Below are 24780 nucleotides of genomic sequence, written 5' to 3'. Positions count from 1 at the left end.
GATTTCCGTTCTTATCCTGGGGCAAAGTTCTTAACCTGGTTAGCGTTCTTAACCCTGGGGCAAAGTTCTTAACTTCCTGGTTAGCAGAGTTTGTAACGCAAAGCGTCTGTAACCCGAGGTACCACTGTAACTCCCATCATCCTTAACCACTGCCTCCAATAATCTTGGGAACTTTGTTCAGGGTGCTGAGAGTTGTTAGGAGACTGCCTAATCCCCTCACAGAGCTGCAATTCCCAGAGTGGGTTAAAAATCAATTCCTCTTTCCAGGGAACAATGGGAATTGAAGCTCTATGAGGTGAATGGGGTCTCCTAACAATGCTCAGCACCCTTAACAAACTACAGTTCCCAGGATTCTTAGTGGGAATCCATGATTGTTTGAAGTGGTACGATGCTGCTTCAAATATATAGCGCAGATGGAGCTTGTGATTGGATGGCTGTCCTTCATTGTTGCCTATATTTCTTCTGATGCTCAGGCATTGAGGAGCTTTGTTTATATAGCCAAAATGGCACCACCTGAACACAGCAGGGAATTACTGGCATGCTTGGGAGAATCACCAGGTTTGCAGAAGTAAAAAAACCATTCAAGGGAAAAAATATTGAGGGTGGGTGGGCAGAACACCAAAAATGATTTAGTCTGGACTGGGCATGCTCAGTGGACATTTTGTTGCAGTACCACTTGATAATGGCAAGGTTAGCTGCCCGGAAGGCCAAATAGTGAGGGAGGCTTAGAGGCTGCAGCTGGTGTCTGCTTCCTGGGAAACCCAGAAGCATGTTATGTGAGCACATCAGGTAGATTGCTGAAGACAATGCAATGTTTTTGCCTAACAGTGCTGCATAGTTCTTGAAACTGCATCCTCATCTTGTGCCTAGGGATGCGTGAAAACCACAATTTTAAAAACTTTTTTTAAAATAAAAAACAGGTCTTATTTACGCTTATTTATGCTTCTTATTTATGCAGGATTGATGGGCTGCTATGTTTCAAAATACCTATTAGCGTTTCTGACTGAAAATGAAATATGGATAAGGGTGGAAACTCCAGCTCCTTGTAGTTCTCTGCAATCACTTTTTAAAGATCTGTATGAGCATGGTTTAAACAAATAATATATATATTCATTGATTCAAATTTCTAGTTCTAGCTCGGAAACCTATAGTAGAAAACATCAGCGAATCCATCAAAGAAATCCTGAGAGCTGAATTTAGGAGGCTTGTTGAACTGGAGGTAAGCAATATCAAACGCACAGTTTGGATTTGATATCCCGCCTTTCACTCCCCTTCAGGAGTCTCAAAGCGGCTAACAATCTCCTTTCCCTTCCTCCCCCACAACAAACACTCTGTGAAGTGAGTGGGGCTGAGAGACTTCAGAGAAGTGTGACTGGCCCAAGGTCACCCAGCAGCTGCATGTGGAGGAGCGGAGACGCGAACCCGGTTCCCCAGATTACGTGACTACCGCTCTTAACCACTACACCACACTGGCTCCACACAGTGTGCTGCGTGGCTGCTATTAATAATTTGTTTAATTATTCAGATAATTTGTTTCATTATACAGCATCACAGGAATACTTGAGAGATATGGGTGTAACTGGATATATCATCCACTTAACTGGTATCTTGTTCCTCAGCGATAGTGCTGTTGCATTTTTCTGCGGTGCCAGTGTAATGCTGTGGTTGTGATGGATTGATATAATAATTGGCATGCACCGTCCTCATTTGCCAGTCCACAAAGTCCTAGGACAAGGCCTTCAATCCATTTGTCTCACTGGGTCACGATATTATGAATATGGTGCTTTTTAAAGTATGAGCTATTTCTCATTCATTTACAATGGAAACTGTGATTAAAAATTAATCTCTGGGCCATGATAGGCGTGCTTCTTTTGAGAATAATCCACAGAACCTTCCAAACTTGGGTTCATCTCCTGGCAATCCCTTATATTGCTTAAAAAAAAAGAGGACCTATTTCTGTGCACCTAGTCCTGTTTCTGTTGCGATTGGACGATGCCATTGCATGTTCGCCATCTTGGGAGGGCAGCTTTATTTCCGAACTGCAACATTAATGTCTGGGGTGTTCTCACTTCCCTCAAGAAAAAAGACCTGTGGTTTGTGATGGAATACTGCCAAGGTTGCTATCTTGAAATTGACTGCTGTGCAGCTTAATAACCTACACTAATGAATTGTTGTCAGAGATCTTGGAAATGCATTCCCTAGTGTGAAACTTGCTCCCTGCTAACAGATTTGACTTTACTGTAAGGCTCTGCACATAAACAGGTTTATGAACAGGGAAACCACAGGTAAATAATGTGTGTTCCAGGTTTTCCTTTCCTTACATCTTGCATTTACTGCTCACAGATGTTTCATTTTTATGATGTGTTGTGCAAGGAGTAGTTCTCTTAAATGCAGCACTGTGGCAAAGTACACTTCAGAAAACTGAGGTGTGTGGTTGTAATTTAACATTCATGGCTCAACAATATAAGAGATGATGATGATGATGATGATGATGTAAAGTGATAATGCTTTCAGTGCAACATCTTCTGGCAGCGAAAGGGGGTTCACACCTTTTAGCCCTACAAAGGTCTTAATTATGACTATGACCAAGCTTGGATTGAGTTTGCACAAAGAGAGATGTCAACAACAACAACAACAACAACAACAACAACAACAACAAATTATTTATACCCCACCCATCTGGCTGGGCTTCCCCAGCCACTCTGGGCAGCTTCCAACAAAATATTAAAATACCGTAATACATCAAACATTAAAAGCTTCCCTAAACAGGGCTGCCTTCAGATGTCTTCTAAAAGTCTGGTAGTTGTTGTTCTCTTTGACATCTGGTGGGAGGGCGTTCCACAAGGCGGGCACCACTACTGAGAAGGCCCTGTGCCTGGTTCCCTGTAACTTGGCTTCTCGCAGTGAGGGAACCGCCAGAAGGCCCTCGGAGCTGAACGATGGGGATGGAGATGCTCCTTCAGGTATACTGGACCAAGATTATTCCTTTGCAAGTTGTCGGTTGTCACCTATTCTTAGACATGCTTTGCCGTAGCACCACCCCAGGGAATGCTATAGTCATGTTAGTTGGGTGGATTTCATGTAGTTGTGTGTTTAGGAACATAATGGGCTGCCTTATACTGAATCAGACCATTGGTCAGCACTCAGTATTGTCTCTACTGATGGGCCGCCCCTCTTTCCAGGTTTTTAGATCAGAGTCTTTTCCAACCCCACCTGGATCTACCAGAAATTGAACCAGGGACCTTTTGCATGTAAAGCATGTGCTCTATCATTAAATATTTTTGGGGGGTGGTAGATTGTCATAGAACTGTGGGGACTGGGTTAGATGCTGCCAAGGAGGGGGTAGAAATTAAAGAAATGGAACTACAAGGAGGCTTCAGCCCTTGAATCTGTAACTGATTCCATTCCTTTATCACAGTGCCAAAATACTATGGTCCCATTGCACTCAGGTTCTGTTGAAATCAATATGAAAATTAGTTCTGACTTCAGTCCCATTTATTGCAGCAGGATTTAAGTGCAACTGACTTGGTTTTGATTCAGCCCTGTACCCCTCCTGTGTAACCTCGTCAGTGCTGAACAGCACACCCACCCCTATACAATCTTTCTGTTTTGTAGTGCAGTAATAATGCTCCTTCTGGGATTTTTGGAATTCTCATTTCCCCCTCTTTCTTTTTAATAGGTTTATAGATTTTCTCCCAAATTCTCGTTTCTGGTGACCTCAGGTCCTTTTGTTTACACGGCAATTGCTGTCATCAACGCTCTTGTGGACAGCAGCCTTCTACGGGGGCAGGTACCTCTCATCTCATCGCTACAACCTTCTTTCCCTGTTCCAGACCGCAAGTTCCAGGTGCAGACTGGTAAGCTGAGCTGTATCTCCCTTGTGTTTTTGCACTGCGCACAAGAAAAGAATCACTTGGCATTATTGATCCGAGATCTGTTGTGGGACAAACATGGGCTCTTTCCCTGAGTTATATGGTTTGGTGTGTGTGTTATATCTCTCTCACGCCACTAGGGGCCAGTGTTCCTGCTCACTTCACTCGCCAATCCCACCTACCCATCATCTCCATCCCTTAGCCAATCCCCTCCCTTGATATCTGGTCAGCCCCACCCCTTAGACCAGGCTTCCTCAGCCTCGGCCCTCCAGATGTTTTGAGACTACAATTCCCATCATCCCTGACCACTGGTCCTGCTAGCTAGGGATCATGGGAGTTGTAGGCCCAAAACATCTGGAGGGCCAAGTTTTGAGGAAGTCTGCCTTAGACATTCTCCTTTTCACCTTCTGAAGCTGCTATTTTTCAGTCCCCCTTTGCATCCTTACCCCCATTTCCATGCCCATTCCTCTCCTTCCTCCTTCCATCCCATAACCCTCACTCATTTCTCCAAATGCCCTCTCTTGCCCCTCACCAGCACAGCAAATATACCATTATCCTCATCAAGTTTCATCTGCCTGCCTGCTTTTGGCTTTTCACGGTGTTCTCAGAGCGGTGAACCAGATGGGAATCCTGCTATCAGGACCTGATCTGTGAGCAGCGCTCTCCCCGCTTGTGATTCCCAGACAGCATACTGCCTCTAGCACTGAACACAGTACATTGCCATCGTGGCTTGTAGCCACTGATCGCCTGATCCTACATGAATTTGTCTAATCCTCTTTTAAAGCCATCCGAGTTGGTGGCCACCAGTTCCTCTTGTGGTAGCAAATTCTATAGTTTTCAATATGCACTGTGTGGAGAAGTTACTTTGAGCACTTGATGGTGTAAATACAGGGTTTAGTGTTGAAAAATAAGAGCAGAAGGATAAACAATGGCCAAAAGCAAAGAAATGTGTACATACACAGCGCCAAAGTATTCCATCATTCAGGTACTGTATAGCATACTAAATTATCAAGAAAATATATGGGAATCAAGCAGGTTCCTTGAACTTGGCATGAGTTTTCTTGTGGGTAGGAACAGGATTTGTGTCTGTGACTGTTTGGGATTTTTTTGGGGGGGGCATTGGAGTATCCTGTAATATTCAAGCTAACCTTAAATCTAGTAACACAAATATTTGTTTTCTACTCCTAGTGCTTCAGTTTGTGCCTCAGAGTGTTGACGTTAGGTTCTGTAACTTCAGCCAGCACATTGAAAAAGGGCTGACAATTGCATTTGGGGAGGTGAGAAAACATCACCAGGGTATTTCCAACTTCAGTGTTCAGGTAAGATGACGACAGTGATGTTGGTTGTTATTATTGCAGTTATTCCCAGCAGATGAATGGCTGTTCTAAGGTCATTCATGGCAGAACCGAGACTTGAGCCTAGTGCCTTTCACACATCAGGTTTTTAGCCATTGCGCTAAACTAGCATACAGAATATTTAGACAAAGTAGATACTTTATAAAGCTGCCTAGACAGTAAGAAAAGAAAATTCTGAATATCGCTTTTGGAACAATCACTATGCTAGAATCCAGAAGTATATCAAGCAGCTATAGGTATGATATGTCAGAGTAACCCTGTCTCAGCCAGACAGAAAACTCCATTAACTTTTGTTTAACTTATGTCCTTTGTGACTATTGTATTTTTAGAATGGTGGATCAGAGAAAGAGGAGCTGGGCTAATTTTTTTTGCTTTGCTCTTACCCGGTCTTTTCAGATACTGAATATAACCCTGGGTAAATCTAGAGCAGTGTTTCGGCAGGGCCCTGTGCAAATTGTTTTTGCCATCCAAGAGAAATACAGATTCTTGAACGGGTCCGAAGTCAGTGAGCTGCTAAGGAACCTCTCTGTGGTGGAGTTCAGTTTCTACATGGGCTTCCCCGTGCAACAGATTGCAGAACGTGAGTATTCACGTAAAACAGCAAAATCTTGTTTTCCTGTTGACCCTTATTGCTTATTTCTTTAACATGTTTATTACTATGATGACAATTATGATGATGATTATGATGATGATTGTTAGTATTCTTATTATCATCATCTCATCTTTTTGCTAAAAAGTTTTCAACATTAAACTGTTTTTTTCGTTAAAAAATTACAGTCCCTTACTCTCCAGCGTCATGGTTCCCATAAGGACCATGTTCAATAAGGAGGCATTATCTTCCAATCAGTCCCTTCCCCTTAGCTTACAGGATTAAACTGATGAAAATTCTGATTGCACAATTCTGATATAGCAGAATTGCACAAGATCTTTAATAGTTAAACTGGGGCTGCTTAGTGCTCTGAGTGTGAGTGTGTGTGCTGATCTTCCTAGTAAATTAAGCATCAGAAATATTGGGGGAGAAAAGAGGTGGCAAGGGGCTTCCTGCTGGAGGAGACTCTTGAGGAGGATTGGGGAAAAAACAGCAATAAGAGGCTCCTTTCCTTTGCTCTATTACCAACAAGATTTTGAGGTGTTTTCAGCTGAAGCTGAAGGTCACTTGAAGGAGGCTGTGAGAGAGGAATTGTCTTAATTTGCAGAAAGCCTGGCACACACGTACGCCCCCACTCCGACCTCCACTCAGCGCACTAAGCAATGCACATGACTTGTGCAAATCTGCTCATGTGAGAAGTAAATGGAAGTAGGAAGGACACTCCTTGAAAAGTCACCACACATGTCACATCAACTAAAACAACAACAACGCACTAAGGAGCTTCCAGTGCCAGTTGTGACTGCAGATGTATTAAAGGTTATTTTTTTCTTAGTGGATTTTCTCTCAGTAGGGGGAAATCAGGGTTGAACTAATTAAAAGTGTGAGCTGTTATTTTGTTTGACTTCGAACTTTGTGTGGATGTTGAGCAAAAAAAAAAGTCTGGAAATGAGTAGCCCTGAGCCCACAGTAAACTGCCGCTTGGAAGTGCTCAGGGATTCAGCCTTCTGGGTGCTATTAAACTCTTTAAAAAAAACAGCAGGAGAAAAAGCAGCCGTGGGGCTTCCACAATCGGGTCTAGTTTGCCTGTAAATTCACCGAGACTCCACAGTCTTAAAGTGTGCTGGGGCCCTGCTCTGGGGAATAGAACAGTGAGGTTTCATTTCGGAAGGAAAGGAATAAAGAGTAAATTATTCCACTGTAGAAATTTACGGTTAGAAGCAGAAGCAGCTCTTGTTTTATGCAAAGAAAAACGTAAGATTTGTTGTTGCTGCTGCTTTTCTATTGCCTTGAGATACCTTATTCCCGAAGGTGGTGCTCTAGGGTTGCCACTGTGTATATCCTAGCAGGAGGCTTCACTACTTTGCAAATAAAATAACAAGCTTTCTAATTTTGTGCTTTAGCTTCCTTCCCCTCCTCCCATTATGCAAGCATATAATAGCTCTGTGGGAATTTAATTAATTTAGTTTAATGGTCAGAATGTAGAGCTGGCAGTGATTATTATCTTGGCCAATTGACTTTCCCCAGGACCTAGGCCAATTTATTTGACTGTCTCAGTATGAATTATAAAATATCCCCTTGATTCCAGTCTGTTAGATTTCTGGCTCTTTTTAATACATGTTTCCTCACCCATTCCCCTTGTTTCCCCCCTCTTCCCCTCCAGCTGTTTATTACCCTCAGTTGAACACAACTCACTTGATGAAATCGTCCTGGGTAAGAACAGGTAAGTACAACTGTAAGACGAAATAGCTTCAACTGATAACCTCTGTTTGGCATCCATCTGTCTCGGGAGACAACGGAGGCACATGCCATCTGGGGGTGAAGTCAAACTGTTGGAAGGTCTTAGCCAGATAAGATAAAGAACCCATCATTAAAGTTCCTTTAAATTTTAAAAATGGTGGCTGCGGTTTTGCATGGCAAGGAGCAGATTAACCCCCATCCTCACAAAGCGCCCTCAAAAGGGGCCCCCCAAAGGCCTCGCAGAGCAGAGTCAGCGCAGGTGGTTCCTGTGGCCCTGGGAGTGACCAGGAAGGGCATCTGAGAACCAGCGAAGAACTGAAGCCATTGATGTGGAGAACTCCAGTCTAAGGCAGAAAGGTTTGGGCTGCTTAGAGACACTGACAGCGCAGAGATCTGCTGGGGGGTGGGGGTGGGGTCTTCTCCCTCTACTAGTCCTCTGAGGAGACCCTAGTTTCCAAGATACAAGAATATGACTTGCCATTCTTCTCTTTGTAGATTTAGTTTGCCTGTAACTGTTTCTTTGGTTGCTGTGTCAGAAGCCAGGTTATTTTCAAAGGAACACAAAGACAGAGGGTATTCTTTTGTAGTGAGTAAAAAAGATCAAGTGTGACTAAAGAAGAAGAAATTTTGATAACCAGATTCCAGATTATATGTAAATGATACACATCACAGAACATCAGTTAGCAATGATGCTCTAAGGCTTCCTAACACCCCAAGGATATCAGATCCTTGCTTCACCACGGTGTTAACTAGAAATTGCCAATGATGTGAAGCCTGATGTTCACTGCCATTATTCCTGTATATTTATTTTCTCTCTGAATGTTTATTTCAATGTAGTTGTCCTTGGTGTCGTCAACCAGAAAATTCAAGAGGAAGTTTTCCAGGCTGAGATGGAGCGGAAGTTAGCTCAGTTGTTAAGTGAGGCCTTGGGCAGAGGGCGGATATGGAAAAGGGCGACTTTTGCTGGGAACAACGTTGTGCAGGTATTAAAGTTAATTGAAATGGAAGCCTAACATGGGGGAGAAAGCATAAATCATACAGGAGTTGTTGATCTGAACACCACAAACAACCCTTGGAATTACATTTTATTGGCGCTTCTATCTTTTAATTCGTTGAGGCTTAAAGCGGAGTTTCGTTCCTCACTTTGGCTTGCATAAGCAGAATTTTAATTAATTGGACTGAGTGGGGGTTTTGCTTACTCCCTTTCTTTCACTCTAGCTTCAAATAGATGACATTTTTGCCACTTTTCTTCTCCTTCCTCTCCTGTGCTCCATCAGTCTCCAACTCCTCCTCATTCTCCAAACATAGAAAATATCAGGGGTTGTTTTCTTCCTAACACATGGCAAGCTGAAGCCAGAAAACATTGCCCTGTTAATGTTTCCTTGAATGGTGAAACAGATGGTCACGAATTGGTATGTAACGTAACAGAATACTTCAGAGAGATGCCAGATTCTTCAGAAGTTTAATCTTCTTTCCCCTCCTCCTCCCTTTTTGCTATATTCTGTGTAATTTGGCTGCGAGTTATTTCACCTCATATATTAGTGGGGAATGTAAGAAGGCATTGCTTTCTGTTCTGCCCTCTGCTTGTCACATGGAGCCCTGTTTCTGTTCTGCTGCATTTCGTCTTCTGCCAATAGCTACATTATCTCAATTGCCTGCTGCAGTGAAATCAAGTAACTTGCATAGCTAGTTACAGAAATTGTGTGAATGATGTTGTCATTGTGTTACTCCCTTCCGGTCATTTCAAAGGAAACACAAAGCAGATAGTGGGCCAGGGGAAACCTAATCAATTTCATATTGTTTGCGGATGGAAAGCTGCAATAACTGCAAATGCTGCTTATATTCATTGGATTGATTTCCATTCCTGACATTGGGCAGATAAGCAAACATTGGCAGTTTCTGCTCCCCTTTCCATTTTGGTTGACATTCTCCAGCATCCTTAGATATAAGGAGGACTAGCAAATTGGTGACCTTTTATTCAATGGATGATGAAACAGAGGCACAGAGTTGTTCTGCTCAGGGCTGGAAAAAGTTCCTAGTCTCGGCTTCAGGTTATTAGGACCTCTGTTAAAATCAAATAGATAAGATTTCCCACCCAACCTAACTTGCAAGGCGTGCTGCCTACACTCTGGGCCTGTTACCTTCAGCCACATTTTCTAGCTGGTACGGGCAACTCCCCGTTTGCACGGGGGTTATATTCCAGGTCACGCATGTGTCAGTGGTTGCACATAATCCCGTTCCTCCCCCTGTTCCTCCTCCGCCCCCTTCTGGGCTTGAAAGTGGCGCACATGTGGAAGAGGCCATACATCAATAGGACGTGTGCAAAATGGTCGCCGTCTATTTTAATTATTTTTGCTCCAGGATATTTAATTTTTTCCCTTACACAGCAGTGGCATCAGTGTGCACAGTGCCTTACAGTGTTAAATCGACATCAGTAGACCTTTTCCTAAGGAATTTATAATCCAAAACAGACAATGGGTAGTGGAGGGAGAGAGATGGGAGAGGTAGGGATAAGTTTGTGCACAGGTGCAGTTAACGCTCTTAAAGCTTTTGTCACATGGTCCTCTACACAGGAGCAATATCTGAATACAAACCACATTTCAAACATGGGAAAGTTGTTTGGAGGAAGAGCAGCAGAGATAGGCAATTAAAATTCCTATCTGCGAATGCATGTCCATTAGGGATGACCAGTAGTGGACTCTTTAGACTGCAGCTTCGGGCCCCAAATCATTCTTCATATGCCTAACCCTTTTTTGTAAGAGGCTGGAATTCTTAAATTATTGCTTTTGAAAGGTGTTTCCACACTGATGAGACTGGTGAGTTTTAAATCTATTCTGACTTTTAACCATTATTAATTTCTTGGTGTCTTTATTGGCTTGCTGTTCACAGTTGTGTTTTGAGATTTGGTGATATGTTCCCTCAAGTGCTGAAGTTATATTAGAAATTTGTGTGAGTCACCCTGAGCATTTTATGGAAAGGTGGCAAGAAATAAATGGCTGCTGTTCTAATCTAATCCCAGTTTTGAAATTTATCAGTCTGCTGCTGTGTTATGTGCTATATATTAATTGAGTAATGTGTCCTGGTTTGGATGTGATACTAAACCATAGATTAGTGTTACAGAACACAATGTAAGCGGACCATAAAACTGCTAGCTCATTTGCAAAGCTAAGCAGGATTTGGTATGGTTTTGAATTGGAGGGGAGACTGTATGTTGAGATTCCTGCATTACAGGGGTTTGGACTTTGGGGTCCCTTCCAACTCTACAATTCTGCATTTCTAAGCCTGTTCATGCCTTGTGCTTGAGTGCTCACCCACACTGCCTCCAGAACAACTGTGAGGAAGAAACTGGAAGCATCCATTTCTAGGTTGAAACAAACCACAGTTTGTCATTGCACCTAAACCAGAGACTGCTTGTACTTTAAATTATAGTTTACTGAAACCAGGGTCAGAAAACACCATTTTATCTTGGCTTGTTTCAATAAAACATAGTTTAAACTTACCAGTTTGGCTCTGTTCAGATATAACAACAATTAGTTTAGCCTGCTTTGGTCATGTAGTGGGGTATAGATATGAAAATTAATAAATTGGAGGGTGAATCTGTTCTATACCCTATGCTAGCAACCTGGAGGGAATGTACTAGTAGTAGTAAAATGACAAGAGGATCTTTTATATCTATATACCTGTCTGAAGCACTCAAATATATTTTTCATGGCAATATTCATAGACCTAAATGTGCAATGATGATAACCAGAAACGACAGAGCTGTCACAAACTATATATAATAGTACCCTAGCTATCTTCACTTAAATGTACAAATGTACTTTCCTTCATCCTCAATTACATTTTAGGGTTTGAGCTTCACTTGGTATGGAGAAGAGAGTTTGGCACGGTGGAGAGGAAATCAGATAATAAATAGCTACCCCAAATGTATTTCCGAAGAAGCATAATTTCTAGAATTTAGAATCCTATTGCTTTTTATTGTTAGAGCCTGTTACACAAAGTTTGTGGAGCTGATATTTACAGCAAAGCCCAGAAGCACTGCTATAACTAAAGGTTTGTCAGTGATCCCATTGTAAATTTGACATTTCGAGAAATGTTACCAGTGCCGTAAATAACATTGCTAACTGAAAATAATTTCATAGACAACATGCATTCTTCTTGTGTTTAGATCTTGAAAGCAGAATTGCTAGCTTTGTTGAAAAGACATATCAAAAATAATTTTCTACTGAAATTAACATAGAACTGACCTTGTGCTATGTAATGCCACACAGTTTCATACAGCTTTGAACCACTGATAACACTTTGCTCAGTTTCCTCCCTCCCTCCCACCCCCACCCCTCTAATTTATGAGATTACATCATGTGTCCAGTGAAATGGTCTCTGGCCCATGCAAGTTTATGGCACAATAAAGTTGTCATTCTATAAGGTGGCTTTGGAATCTTCAGTGCTTTTGCAGTAATTGTTATATCTCATTCATAACCAGTCCACTAAAACTTATACCATAATGCATTTGTTAATATTATATCCAGTTGTGATTTTTACTTAGTGGGAAGGGTTTTCCCAGCACAAAAGTACAAATAGTGGCACCCAAATTTTGCTGCTTATCCCCTGTCCCCCACTGCAACCCTGTGCTATAATTCATTCTGTTTCAGAGGGTACCTCATACTAAGAAACAGGGTTTTTTTGGGACGGACGGACAGGGGACTTAAATAAGTGGGGAGGGAGTCAGAGAGAAGTTGTGTCCCAACTTGTTCAAGTCGAAACACATACCACAAAGGCACCGTTGGATACAGCCTCTAGACTTTGTTGTTTCCCCCATACAACAACATCTTTTCTCAGGTTTTTGATACAGAATTTTCCTCTTGTCTGCTTCTGAACAAAACCCACCCATGTAAATGCCCAGTATCTTAATGTCTTTTTTAGACTTAATTTTACAAAAGCAGAAGGAATGGAAAGTCTTATCTGCAATTTTATATGGGCATCTCTTAAGAAATATATTGAAAGTTGATGTCGTTGCACACACGGGCTGTGGATTAATCATGACCGTAACTCTGCATCAAAGTTGTGTCTTATAACGCAGCCAGGTATAGAGCTGTAAAATGAGTAAATCTTGATATATAATTTTAGCTATATATGCCATTTTATGATAAATACAGGGCATTTTCAAGGCCCGTTGGCATCAGAGGCGAATGTTGTGATCCAAAGAAACTGGTAGGCAGCTTCCAGAAAAGGCAAACAAAGATTGAAATGGCCAGAGGCAGACAATATGGTCTGGCTGGAAAGAGGAACTATAACACTCAAGGCAATTTACAGTTTAGAATTTGTCTTTGCAATTGGAAATACAGTGGTACCTCTAGTTGCAGACACGATCCGTTCCGGGTTGCCGTTCGCACCCCGAAAATTCCGCAACAAGAGCAGCGCTTCTGTGCAAGCGCAGAGCGTGATAGAGCACTTCTGTGCATGCGCAAAGCGTGCAGAATCCTTCTGCACACGCGGCAAAACCCAGAAGTATACACTTCCGGGTTTGACACGTTCACAAGCCGAAAAGATGCAACATGATTCTAACGCAGCACGAGGTATGACTGTACCAAAATACAAAAGCAGTGAGTTGGGGAGGATAAGCAGATCAGATACCAACACTTTCTTACTCTTATATCAGTACTCTGTGTAGTAATGTCAGTCATGTGATGTGTGTGTTGATGTGCCATTTCAGATCGTGAACGTGTCACGCATAGAGGAAGCCGACAGCCCAGTTATGCTGGTGTATTTTGTGGAGGACCAAGATGGTGAAAGGCTCGGTGCTGTGAAGACATCTGACCTGATTAACAGAGTCGATATTCAGAGGGCTGCCATCATTCTAGGATACCGCATTCAAGGCCCAGTGGCCCAGCGTGAGTCTTCCTAAGAAACACAGTAATAAGTGATCCATTCAGCATTTTTCAAAGAAGCTGGGGTTGACACATGCAACCATTTGTCACCCTTTGTCACCATGCCAGGGGTAGGGGGAGCCTAAGACTCTCTGTGGTCCGTTCTTGCCCCACCAAACTAAGTGCGATATCTGAACGGTTGTCTTCATTCGCCTGTTATGCTACTTAATTTGGGTTTGCTTATGGAGACTGGAAAGGATGCAGGTGGCGCTGTGGTCTAAACCACTGAGCCTCTTGGGCTTGCTGATCAGAAGGTCGCGGTTCGAATCGCCATGATGGGGTGAGCTCCCATTGCTCCATCCTAACTCCTGTCAACCTAACAGTTCAAAAGCACACCAAAATGTGCAAGTAGATAAATAGGTACTGCTCCGGCGTTTCTGTGCTCTTCTCTGGTTTTGGTGTCCCGTTGCTGGCCACATGACCCGGAAAAACTGTCTGCAGACAAACGCCGGTTCCCTCGGTCTGTAAAGCGAGATGAGCACTGCAACCCCAGAGTCATCCAAGACTGGACTTAACTGTCAGGGGTCCTTTACCTTTTATGGAGACTGGAATTAAGGTAACATAAAGCAGAGTATCTCATTGGTTGTATGTAAAATCTGCCATCACAACAAAAAAGAGGGAACTGCTTTAGGGGGACGCAGGAATAAGATATGAATGGCCCTTGAAGAAATTATAACAGACGTGACTTCAGGCAAAATTAGTTGGGGAAACATATATTACAACTTACTTCCCTTGATTTTCAAACATTATTCATAGGGCTGAAGTTTTTCTACATATCAGTCAATCTAGCTTACGTATATCAGCTGTGCGTCATGATTAATTAGTGATTCCAGTTAATATCAGAAAGAGGAGAGGAGAGCGTATACAACAGTGTGAAGCTGAGCTGTCCTCACATTAAAAATAGCTTTAAACAGCAGGGATATGTAAACTACATTGGAGGATTCAGTACCCCTAAGGCTCACAAGGCTTAATTATGTGTGGGTTTGGTTATGTAACATCTTCACAGAAAATGCATTTCCCTTTTTTGGTTTGCTTATTTATTTTTTTCCTTATGCGTCCTGCTTTTCTTTCAAGAAAGTTCCATTGGGAACTGTGCTTTTTCCTGCAGGGCAAGCAGCATTGGGGAAAGGTTTATTTTTTATTTTATTTACTGATTACAGTTGTATTCTGCCCTTCCTCCAGGGACCTCCACGGTGGAATATGTGGTTTTCCTTCTCTCATTTTATCACAGCAACCCTGTAGATTAAGCTAAGAAATAGTGAGTGGCCCATTATCATTAGTGAGCTTCATAGCTGAAGTTGAAGCCCTGTGAGGGAAGCTCCACATAAAAGCACATTGCAGCAATCCATTCTTCAAGTAACGCAACGCACAAACTACTGTGGCAAGGCTTTCCCAGTCCAAGAATGGCCATAGCTTTCAAAGCAGCCACAGTTGGTAAAAAACACTTCTAGCCATTGAGTTGCAGGTCTTACTCCTAGATATAGGAACCACTTACCCACAGCCTCAGAATTTAGCCTCAGATTATTGGCCCCCATCACTCGTTCCAGAGGAGCTGAGATATTAGAGAGGCAGTATTATATTTGTATCTCTGACAAGTAATGCCTGCACAAATTATAAGGATTTGTGGATATTTACAAGTGGCTTTATTTCCCTTCACAGGCAGTAGAATATTTTTTTGTTTGAATGAAAATAGATTATAGTTTAAATATGTATAAATACAACAATTTTATTATATAAAACTGTGAAGGATTTGTCTTGCTCCGCATCCTACATTTGTAAGAGTAGCTATAGGGAAGACAACTAAGCCTTTAAGCTTGTTATTAAGCTGTTTATTAATATATTTTGATACCTTATTCAGAGTTCTAGAAGAGGTAGCGGTTGCATTGACTTACAGAAGAAGCTTAATTTAATTTTATTGTATTCTTGTAATCATATTATTTGCTAGTCAAATAAATATCCCTTTCAGTAAATTCTTAAAGATGATAAGAACTTAAATAATCAAGAAAGCATGTCAACATGCAGCCCAGAAGACAGTTTCTCTAGACTAGCTGCATTGAAATCCTCCAGTAGCGGCCATTGACGCCTGTGAAAATTCTCAACGCCCTAAAGGCGTGGACCTCTCCAGTTACATACACACACCACATTGAACAACATCTGTCGATTTGGCCATCCAATCACATTGCTAAAACTCTTCTCTCTCCTCTGCTGCTGGTGTTTCCCTTCCCTCCTTGTCCCTTTCAATGTAGCACTCAGCCATCTCTGACCCGTTAATAGCTGTGTGCCTGTTGTTTTCTCTTGCCCCATTACTGTGAGTAGAGAAGCGACATTTGTCAGATGTCTTGCAACAGTTCAGAGGTTCAGGATTCAAGGCTAGGAATGGCAGTCCTAGAAACCTATCACTGTAGCCTTTTCTCAAGTAATCTGCACACATTGGCTGGTATCACACTGGATAGCTTCAATCTCTGTGCATCAGCCCTCCCTGTTCTTGATCTCCATGTGATTTGCTCAAGGTGAACGTGAGCTCCATACATGTAAATGCATAAGATCTGTAATCAAGATCATACCTGATTTTCAATTCAATTGCTTCTAGGACTACTGAGTGAGTGATACAGAGTGTACATCTGTCCCAGATCCAGAGCCAGTAGGTGGGGAGCAGACTCTAAGCTTTCTTTCATTTTTTAAAAATGTCTAGCTCCTTTAAAATGAAAGTTACGAAGCAAAATGTGCAAGCACACATTTGTGAGATATAAGCTTGCCTTTCAGTGATTTTAGCCATAAAGTAAAGTGAGTGCTATGGTTGATGACTGCTAGAGAGAAATTTAGACATGAATGGGAAGACAGAAAAATAGCTTAAAAATAAGCCAGAAAGCCCCTCTGCATTATCAAGAGAAGGAACTTCCTGGGTCACTTTGAAGCTGTGTAGGGGTTAGTCTTGGTGCATGTGTTTCTCTCTCTCAATTCAAGACAATGGAAGAGGTCTGCTTGGTTCATTCTGAAGCTTTTTTCATTTTACATGGCAGAAATGTGATTTGTTTCCCAGATACAGTAAGTGAGAAAGCCAGTATTTTAACGTAGCTGTCACATGGCAATAGCATGCCTACCCAAAAGCAAAGCACAGCGGCAAAGACATGCTCTGTCTCACTCAAGTATAATTGCATGCAAAAAAAGTCCTTTTCCTGAGTATGTAAAGTCTTTTCTCTCCCCACCAAACATTTAGTGACCACATGGAGATTATGTGAGAAGAACATCCAAGTCTCCATTACTTTTTTTAAAAAATTAACATACATTAGAAGTTATGAGATCTTATGATCACACGCCACTAGGATATTCTAACGCTTTCCCCCGTTTCTTCTGCAGCTGTGGACAGAGTCAAAGAGTCACCTCCGGAGTCTCAGAACAACCTCTGGATTATTGTTGGCGTTGCAGTCCCAGTAGCTGTGGTGTTGCTGATCATCATCATTTTATACTGGAAGCTCTGCCGCTCTGACAAGCTGGAATTTCAGCCGGACACCATGAGCAACATTCAGCAAAGACAGAAGGTAATGGCGCCAGACATGGGTGAGAACGTCCTGGGGAAACTAGAGTTATCAAGGCTGTTGGGCAGCAGATTGGAGGGGAAACTCCTCTCATGTATTACCTCAGGACAAACTGTCTTTGGGGAATTGAAGGATGCTCCCCATGACCAGGCAACCCCGTCAACATCATTTTGAAACTATATGTCACTAAAATATTGAAATATATTTCCCCATATGATACTTTTGAGAAAGAGAGAGTGAGAGAACAACTGTTGTTCAACATGGTTGTCATGGTTGATAAATAAGATAAGTAGCGGCTTTATAGACTATATATCTCTTGTCGGCCTCCATGTCTGAGAGGAAAAACTGGATTAGGGTGATACCTTTTTATTGAGCATGTGTTTGTTAGTGTGTGAGTTACTGAGACCAGAAGCCACTTCTGAGGAAATATTTCTGACACAGCTGTTTAGATTGTTGGGCGAATTGGAAAAAATATGTGTACAAAACAGATATACACCTGGCTTACGGGTTATGTTTTAATGTCTCCGTGTATGTTTATTCTATTTTCCAACGATTTAAGAACAGGTGGAAACTATCGACAAGGTGGTCAGCATGGCGTATATGTGGCAGGGGGTGGGTCCTGGCATTTTACACTATCCGTACTGCATGTGTTCATGTCCCCCACTTTTTCAAATTATTTCTATCCATTGTGATAGAATTCTCTTGGTCTCCAAAGTAGGTAAAAATGGGTTTTGGCTTCGCACCCTAAATGCATTCTGACTAACAGATAAGAACTGCAGGATATTTTGTTACACAGATGTTTTAGTCGGAGGTTGGTGAGACTGTGAGCTACACCTCCTCCAGCAAAAAAACAACAACAATAAGGTTCCAGACAGGAATAAAACTAAAAAGTCTCACCCAACAACCTATTGGTGAAATTATTATTTCTTTTGTCATGGCTGATAGAAAGCTTAAAAGGAAGAAAAAGAATACAGACATAACAAACTCAGTACAGTGGTACCTCTGGTTAAGTACTTAATTCGTTCCGGAGGTCCGTTCTTAACCTGAAACTGTTCTTAACCTGAAGCACCACTTTAGCTAATGGGGCCTCCTGCTGCCTCCGCTGCACGATTTCTGTTCTCATCCTGAAGCAAAGTTCTTAACCTGAAGCACTATTTCTGGGTTAGCAGAGTCTGTAACCTGAAGCGTATGTAACCCGAGGTACCACTGTACTACTAATGTGTATTAAGAAGGTTGCCAGAAGCAGGAAAATTTGTCATAATTTCTGAATGGGGTTGTGAGTTTCTGCTCCTAGTCTTTCTCCTAGTATTGATTGATTGATTGATTGATTGATTGCATTTATAACCTGCCTTTCTTGCCAAGGCACTCAAGATGGCATACATGGTTCTCCCCCTCCTTATTTAATCCCTATAACAACCGTGTGAGGTAGGTTAGGCTGAGAGCCAGTGAGTGGCCCAAGATCACCCAGTGAGATTCATGGCCAAGTGAGGATTCGAACCATGGTCGCCCAGGTCTAACCACCACACCACAACTTGCAACTCTGTGGTTGGAGACGTTAACTGCATACAGCAGTGGCAGGACTGCATGGTATAGCGGCACAGTCCCATACCTACCACACGAGCTCTGGGCCACAATTAGGTGAATGTGATTGCAACGTACAGCAGTGTGGCAGAAGCTATACAGCTATTTAGGCTGTGTTAGGCAAACATTCTGGGCCGTTCCCCACCCTGGTTGCGGAGAATAGATCCAAGCACTGACCACAGTACTCATGGCTGTCAGGTCTTTGTGTGAGTGGCAGTCATAACATCACAGTCGTCTTGTGCCCAGAGACTGGTAGGCTGCAGGAGTCCTGCGCTATGTGCCGTACTCTCTGCTGACCTTAATTAATCATGTGAAAGATGAGAGAGGTAGAAAGTGTTTACTGTTGTGAAGTCACCAGAACAAATGAACGACAGCCCGCACTTCTCTCTTCGTTGTTGAGTCTGAATGGTGGAATCGAGGTCAGTCACAGTTATAACCTTAGACGAACTTCTGAACCAGTGACTTCTGTGTTCTCTGCTTTCCTTTGTCTGTGTTGATAATTCAAGGCAGAATTCCACCTGGAGAGGCAAGTGTACAGTTTGAGTTCTAAATCCCATCACGTATTGAAGCCACTTGCAGTGCTTTGGATAAGGGCTTTAAAAAATAAGTAGAAAGAAGTAGCTCCTTTAAATGCAGACTACAGAATTCACCTAGGAATCTTTGAGTTGAATACATGTGTTACATGCATTAAGACCATAGCGCCAGTCCTGTAAACAAGTGGAAGGGGGACACCCTGATCAATTTGAAGGTGTTTGTGATACCTGCAAATTATAGCATAAATGAAATCACACAAATAGATAAATTTCCGTCTTCATATATACCTGTCTGAAGCAGGGACTTGCACATCTTTTCCAGGAGATTTGTGTGTTGGAATCATAGAACTGCATTGCAGGAACCTCAACTAAAGCATTCATGACAGATAGCCATCCAGTTTCTGCTTCAAACCTCCAAGGAAGGGAGTCCACAATCTCCCGAGGGAGACCATTCCACTGCTGAACAGCTCTTACTGTCAGAAAGTTCTTCCTGATTTCAGAATCTCCTTTCTTGTAACATTGGTTTGAGTTCTACCCTCCTAAGCAGGAGAAAACAAGCTGGCTCCATCTTCCTTATGAGATATTTGAAGATGGCTATCATATCTCCTCTCAGTCTCCTCTTTTCCAGGCTAAACATGCCCAGCTCCTTCAACCATTCCTCATAAGGCTTAGATTTAGGAAGAAGAGCCCACTTTTCCTGTATTATCATCAGTGTCCAAAGCCACTTCCAGTCAGATCCCCAAAGTACTCTGTCAACTCAGGCTTCAAGAAAATTGGTTCCTCCTGGAACAATATACTATTTTAGGCTTAGGTTCACCAACTGCTAACGGCTTTTCATGCTTCAGAGATCTTTCGCATTTACAAATGGACCAGAAACAGTTGAATCAGCTTTGTTCATTTTTCACTCTTTTATTCTTTGTTGCTGTGGAATGCATATACTTTTTTCTCCTTTCCTTCAGTGCATCTGTAAAATTCTTCATTTGGATATTAGCATAAACTTGTGGCTTTTTCTATAAATGTAGACTCTGTGATCTGTAGAACGTGAGTATTAAACATGAAGTGCCTTGAAGAGCCACAATATTCTCTCATAAATTAAAAAGGGCCATAAAGGTCTAACTATTGTCCACCTATCCCTTAACATTCATATTGAGTAAAATACGATAATTCATGTCATAGACTTTCTCTTGTATAGTGCAAAAGGAGCCTATGTCTTCAACAGCTACCTTCATGTAGCCTATAAAGAATCTATTTGTAGTTAGGTGGAACAGTATAATACAACTAGCTGTGAGTTTCTGACATGGGTGCTTTGAAAGGTGGGTAAATCTCAGCCCTTACTGCTCCAGTAGATTCTGAGACACAGCAGCCTTTTTAGCTCAAAGAGCTACGTAAAATATTAGAGATCCACTCTGTAAGTCACCATGCATTTTAAGAACTTCACCTTGATGTGATCTGTTTTGTCATGTTGGATAAGGATTTCATTTCCTTGAGAAATAAAATTAAATCAGCGGTGACATTTATAAATCACTTCAGTTTTTGCCTCTCCTATTTTCAGCCTGGAAATATGTCATTTCCTTAACTAGATGAATATTCTTAAATGGCAACGGTGCGTGTGCATGTGCACGCACGCACGCACACACACAAAAGTTTTCAGATGAAATGATTTTTTCTTAGTTGATGAATGTCAGGGAACTGCCATCAGAGGCACGGGAGAAGGAGAGGGTCTCTGATTCTGCAGGAGAAGGTCCAAGCGCTAGGGGGAGACTCAGCTGGGAATAAGGGGAAGAGAATGAGTGTAACACCAGGGATCCAGGAGAGCAACGGGACAGGGAGGTGCAGGGGCTCCAGGACTCTTCGTTGGAAGTTAGCGAGGAGAGCCCAAGCACCCCGCTGCCCACGCCCACCCTGCGCAGGAGACTCCCGCGCAGTGAGAGGCGGAGACGATTGGGCGTCAAACAACTCTTATGTTGGCAACGCTTTAAGAAACACCCACAGACAGATTCTACGAGTGACTAAGGGCAGCCACGCTGAGATGGGCTGCATAGTCCGGAGGGTTTAACCAGGCAATCCGATGCTCAAACGGAGCAGGATTACGCATGAGTAACTCCCAACCACTACAATGAAGCTTCATCCCAAATCAGTCACATATGAGAATTGCCAAATACATTCTGCTGATATGAAGACATGACTCTGTATCAGGGCTGAGCAACCCACTCCCTGGCTCCCACCCAACACAGAGAGACAGAGTCTTTTACTTGTAATTAAGAATGAGATCTTTAGTCAGGCAAGCAATGGCCCAGGCTTGGCAGGAGGCGCAGTGTTCAGGAGTGACGATTTAGGAGATCAAGAGCAAGGCAAGAAATTCAGAAATGGACAGAAGCAAGGGAGATGTCTCAACAAGTTTCCCTGTCTCTCCTACCAAGGTTTTAAAGATTAGGTGTAGTGTGGTCACTCACAGTACTTGCCTTGCAGGAAAAACGAGATTGCAAGGGTGTGATCCATTGTGGCAGGTGGGTCTGTGAAGGTGGCATCTGGTTCTAGGCTGTTCTGGCTCTAGTTCAGTTCCTGTTCACTCACCCCTGATGGCTGATCAGACCCTCCGCAGCTTCCACTAAGGCTCTATGCTGTGGAAGAAGGTTAGCATCCCTGTTCCCACTTCCAAAGTGGTTGAAGTTGGGGTGGAAAGTGGAGATCCCCTCCTTCCAACCTATCTTCTCACAATTCAGTCAGTCCTTTCCCCTCTGTTTCTTCTTCCTCAACGAAGGTTGACGCTGGTGGTGCCACAGCCCTCACGGCACCCACAGCCCCAGGCCTGTCCTTCAGGGTACTTGTTGGAATCCTTCCTTTCCTTCCTAAGCCATTTTCCAACTTTCATGATTGAATGAATGCATTTGAACTGTAGGGTTTACGTACAAGCGAAAATGCATAGGATTGTGGCACAAGTGAGATTTTTGTATCTTGACCAAAGACTCACATTGTGCTTTGTGGTAAAATATATTCCTTAGCAGATGCAGCTAGGAATGCAAAGACATAGATATTTTGTTATTTATTTGTCCTTTATCATTCTCTCTGTTGCCTTGACGAATAGCAGCATGCATCTATTATCACACTTTGAAGATCAGGCTGGGATATAAAGTCTGCGGCTGAGTTTTCTGCTGACCCTAAACTGAAGTCATTTCCGCACAAGTGCTTTGCTTATTGGCTTTTAATTTCCTACAGATTTTTAAAAAGACAACTGGATTCAAAGCATTTCTTCAAGCTCCGTTTTGTGGGTGGGTGTGTTTCCTATTTCCCACCACCACCAGTTTTCCAGAACTGTGTACACTAGCATTTTTGCCAGGTCATAATTCACCAAGACGTTTTTACAGGGTCTCCAGAGCTGCTCACAGATTAGCTGCCAAAGCTGAAATATTATTATTCCTGGGATCAGATATGGGTCCTTACTCATTAAGCAGTGTGCTTTGGCAGCTTCCATATCAGTTTGTACATATCCTAAGCAGAACAAAAGGGCATTTTGCACGTGGGAGTGCGTATATAAATAATACTTGCGTAGATAGCACATGTTCATTTACCTATATCTACAGGAAAATAAGTAAATTATCTTACACAGTTATTGCCTACGTATTGTATCAATACTTCAGTACCTCTCTGATTAATATATATATATTAATCCTGCTTTTCCTTTCCACAAAGGTGTTATTACTCAGAGCAGTAAACAAAAATAAGAATTTTTTTATTTATTATTATTATTTGATTTATAAACCGCCCTTCATCAAAAGATCTCGGGGTGTCTTGCAAGATAAAAACACAAATAAATAGTTAAAACAAAAAGAACAAAACAATAGCACAAACACATTTAAAAGACTGTAGAATATTAATAAGCCAAAGGCCTGGTTGAAGGAACAAAAAGAACGGCAGTAACCGTAACTGCTAAAACAGAGGTTATTGCCTGGGCTACACTGGTCAAGCTGTTCCAGGAATGGTCACAGCTGTTTTATCAGACCGTGAGGCCACCTGGAAGTCCAATGACAGGAGAACCTCCAGACTATGTACCTGCTCCATGGTAGGCAATTGACCCAACTTATCAGATATAAGAACCACAAACCCACAGAGCCTCTTCCCTTGCCAGGATTCAAGCTCAGTTTATTTTCCCTCTCCCCTCTTCCAGCCCACCATGGCACCCAGGCACCAGTCCAGTGTTTGCACAGCCGCTCCTGCAAGAAGCAAAACCAATTAATAGGGAAGAGAAGATGAAGCGCAGTAGCTTGATCCAGTCTGAAGGGAAATGAGAAGTAGGCTGTATGCAGCTTTCAAAGCAGCAGATGAGTTTGAAAACAGTGATGGCGTTCAGAAGTTCTCAGGGTGCTGTGGTCAGAACCATATGTACCAATGGCACCCCCAGTTCTCCAGTTAAAGTGCAACTTAAAATGCAGCCTCATTTTAAAAGTAGCCAATAAATCAAGACCATAAGGGGAGGGAAATATAAGGGTCAGACTGAGTCCAAACCAAAGGCCAGGCAGAACAGCTCTGTCTTGCAGGCCCTGCAGAAAGTTGTCAAGTCCCGCAGGGCCCTAGTCTCTTGTGACAGAGCATTCCACCAAGTCGGGGCCAGTACTGAAAAGGCCCTGGCCCTAGTTGAGATCAATCTAACCACCTTCCAACCTGGGACCTCCAAAATGTTATTTGTGGACCTTAAGGTCCTCCGCGGGGCATACCAGGAGAGGCGGTCCCATATGTACGTGGGTCCTAGGCTGCATAGGGCTTTAAAGGTCAAAACCAGAACCTTAAACCTGTGTGCTATTTGCACACAGACTCACAGAAAGGCAGAGTTGGAAGGGGACCACAAGAGTCATGTAGTCCAACTCCCTGCAATGCAGGAATCTTTTGCCCAACGTGGGGCTCGAACCCACGATCCTTAGATTAAGAGTCTCATGCGCGGCCAACTGAGCTTGTTCCCTGCTTGTTCGCTTCCCGTAGGCATCTGCGTGGCCACTGACCCTGCAGGCCATTCTTATGGGAGGAAGAAACAGACTGGAATCTGTGGGTTCCAAACAGAAGAACTTCACAATGCAGTGTTTTGCCACGGCCCTCACTTCTGTTGTTTACCACATGTTTATCTTGCCCTCCAAAAAAGGTTAGGGTAGTGTATACGGGTTCCTGCCTGGTTACCCTCACGCCAAGCCTGTGAAATAGGATAGCATGATTCTCTCAAAGTCTCTTGGTGTTTAAGTGGCGATTCAAATCCAGGTCTCCCTGTCTTAGTTGAACACATTAACAATCACAAAGCACAGGTTTTTGGTTTTTTAATAAAAGCAATGAAGGGATTGGGTATAACAGATAAGTTGATTTTTATCATCAAAATTGCAAGTTTCCCAGAATCAAGTCAGGAAATTTTGGGTGTAAATTTGGAAAAGCACACTTTGAATGTGACATAAATTAGTGTGAAAAGAGGAAGTGGAGGTAATGGCACATTTTCATAGCAAACTGTGACCCACTGACAAGCATGACGGATGTATCAGCACAGTGGGGTATATCTTAGGATATGCAGAACTACTTTTAAAAAAAACAACAACAAAAGGGCAACCTCCCACAAGGAAAACAAACCCATTCAACAACAACAACCACAACAACAACTTGTTGTTTATACCCCGCC

At 42.6% G+C, this 24780-nt stretch overlaps 1 protein-coding gene across 5 annotated transcripts in view; it reads left to right on the top strand.

Annotated features, from left to right (window-relative positions):
• Positions 1–24780, top strand: part of KIAA1549 — a 113172-nt gene that overhangs the window by 64557 nt on the left and 23835 nt on the right. For all 5 annotated transcript variants that reach the window (XM_081212216.1, XM_081212215.1, XM_081212214.1 and 2 more), the window contains exons 3-10: positions 1131–1219; positions 3680–3857; positions 5061–5191; positions 5624–5807; positions 7477–7536; positions 8391–8536; positions 13267–13444; positions 16838–17019. In XM_081212216.1, coding sequence (XP_081068342.1) covers positions 1131–1219; positions 3680–3857; positions 5061–5191; positions 5624–5807; positions 7477–7536; positions 8391–8536; positions 13267–13444; positions 16838–17019 — 1148 coding nt within the window. The remainder of the gene's footprint in view (positions 1–1130; positions 1220–3679; positions 3858–5060; positions 5192–5623; positions 5808–7476; positions 7537–8390; positions 8537–13266; positions 13445–16837; positions 17020–24780) is intronic.

The sequence above is a fragment of the Podarcis bocagei genome (assembly GCF_964188305.1).
Source record: "Podarcis bocagei genome assembly, chromosome: 10".
NCBI lineage: Eukaryota > Metazoa > Chordata > Lepidosauria > Squamata > Lacertidae > Podarcis > Podarcis bocagei.
Note: the sequence above shows the minus strand (reverse complement) of the source record. Positions and strands in the feature narration are given on the sequence as shown.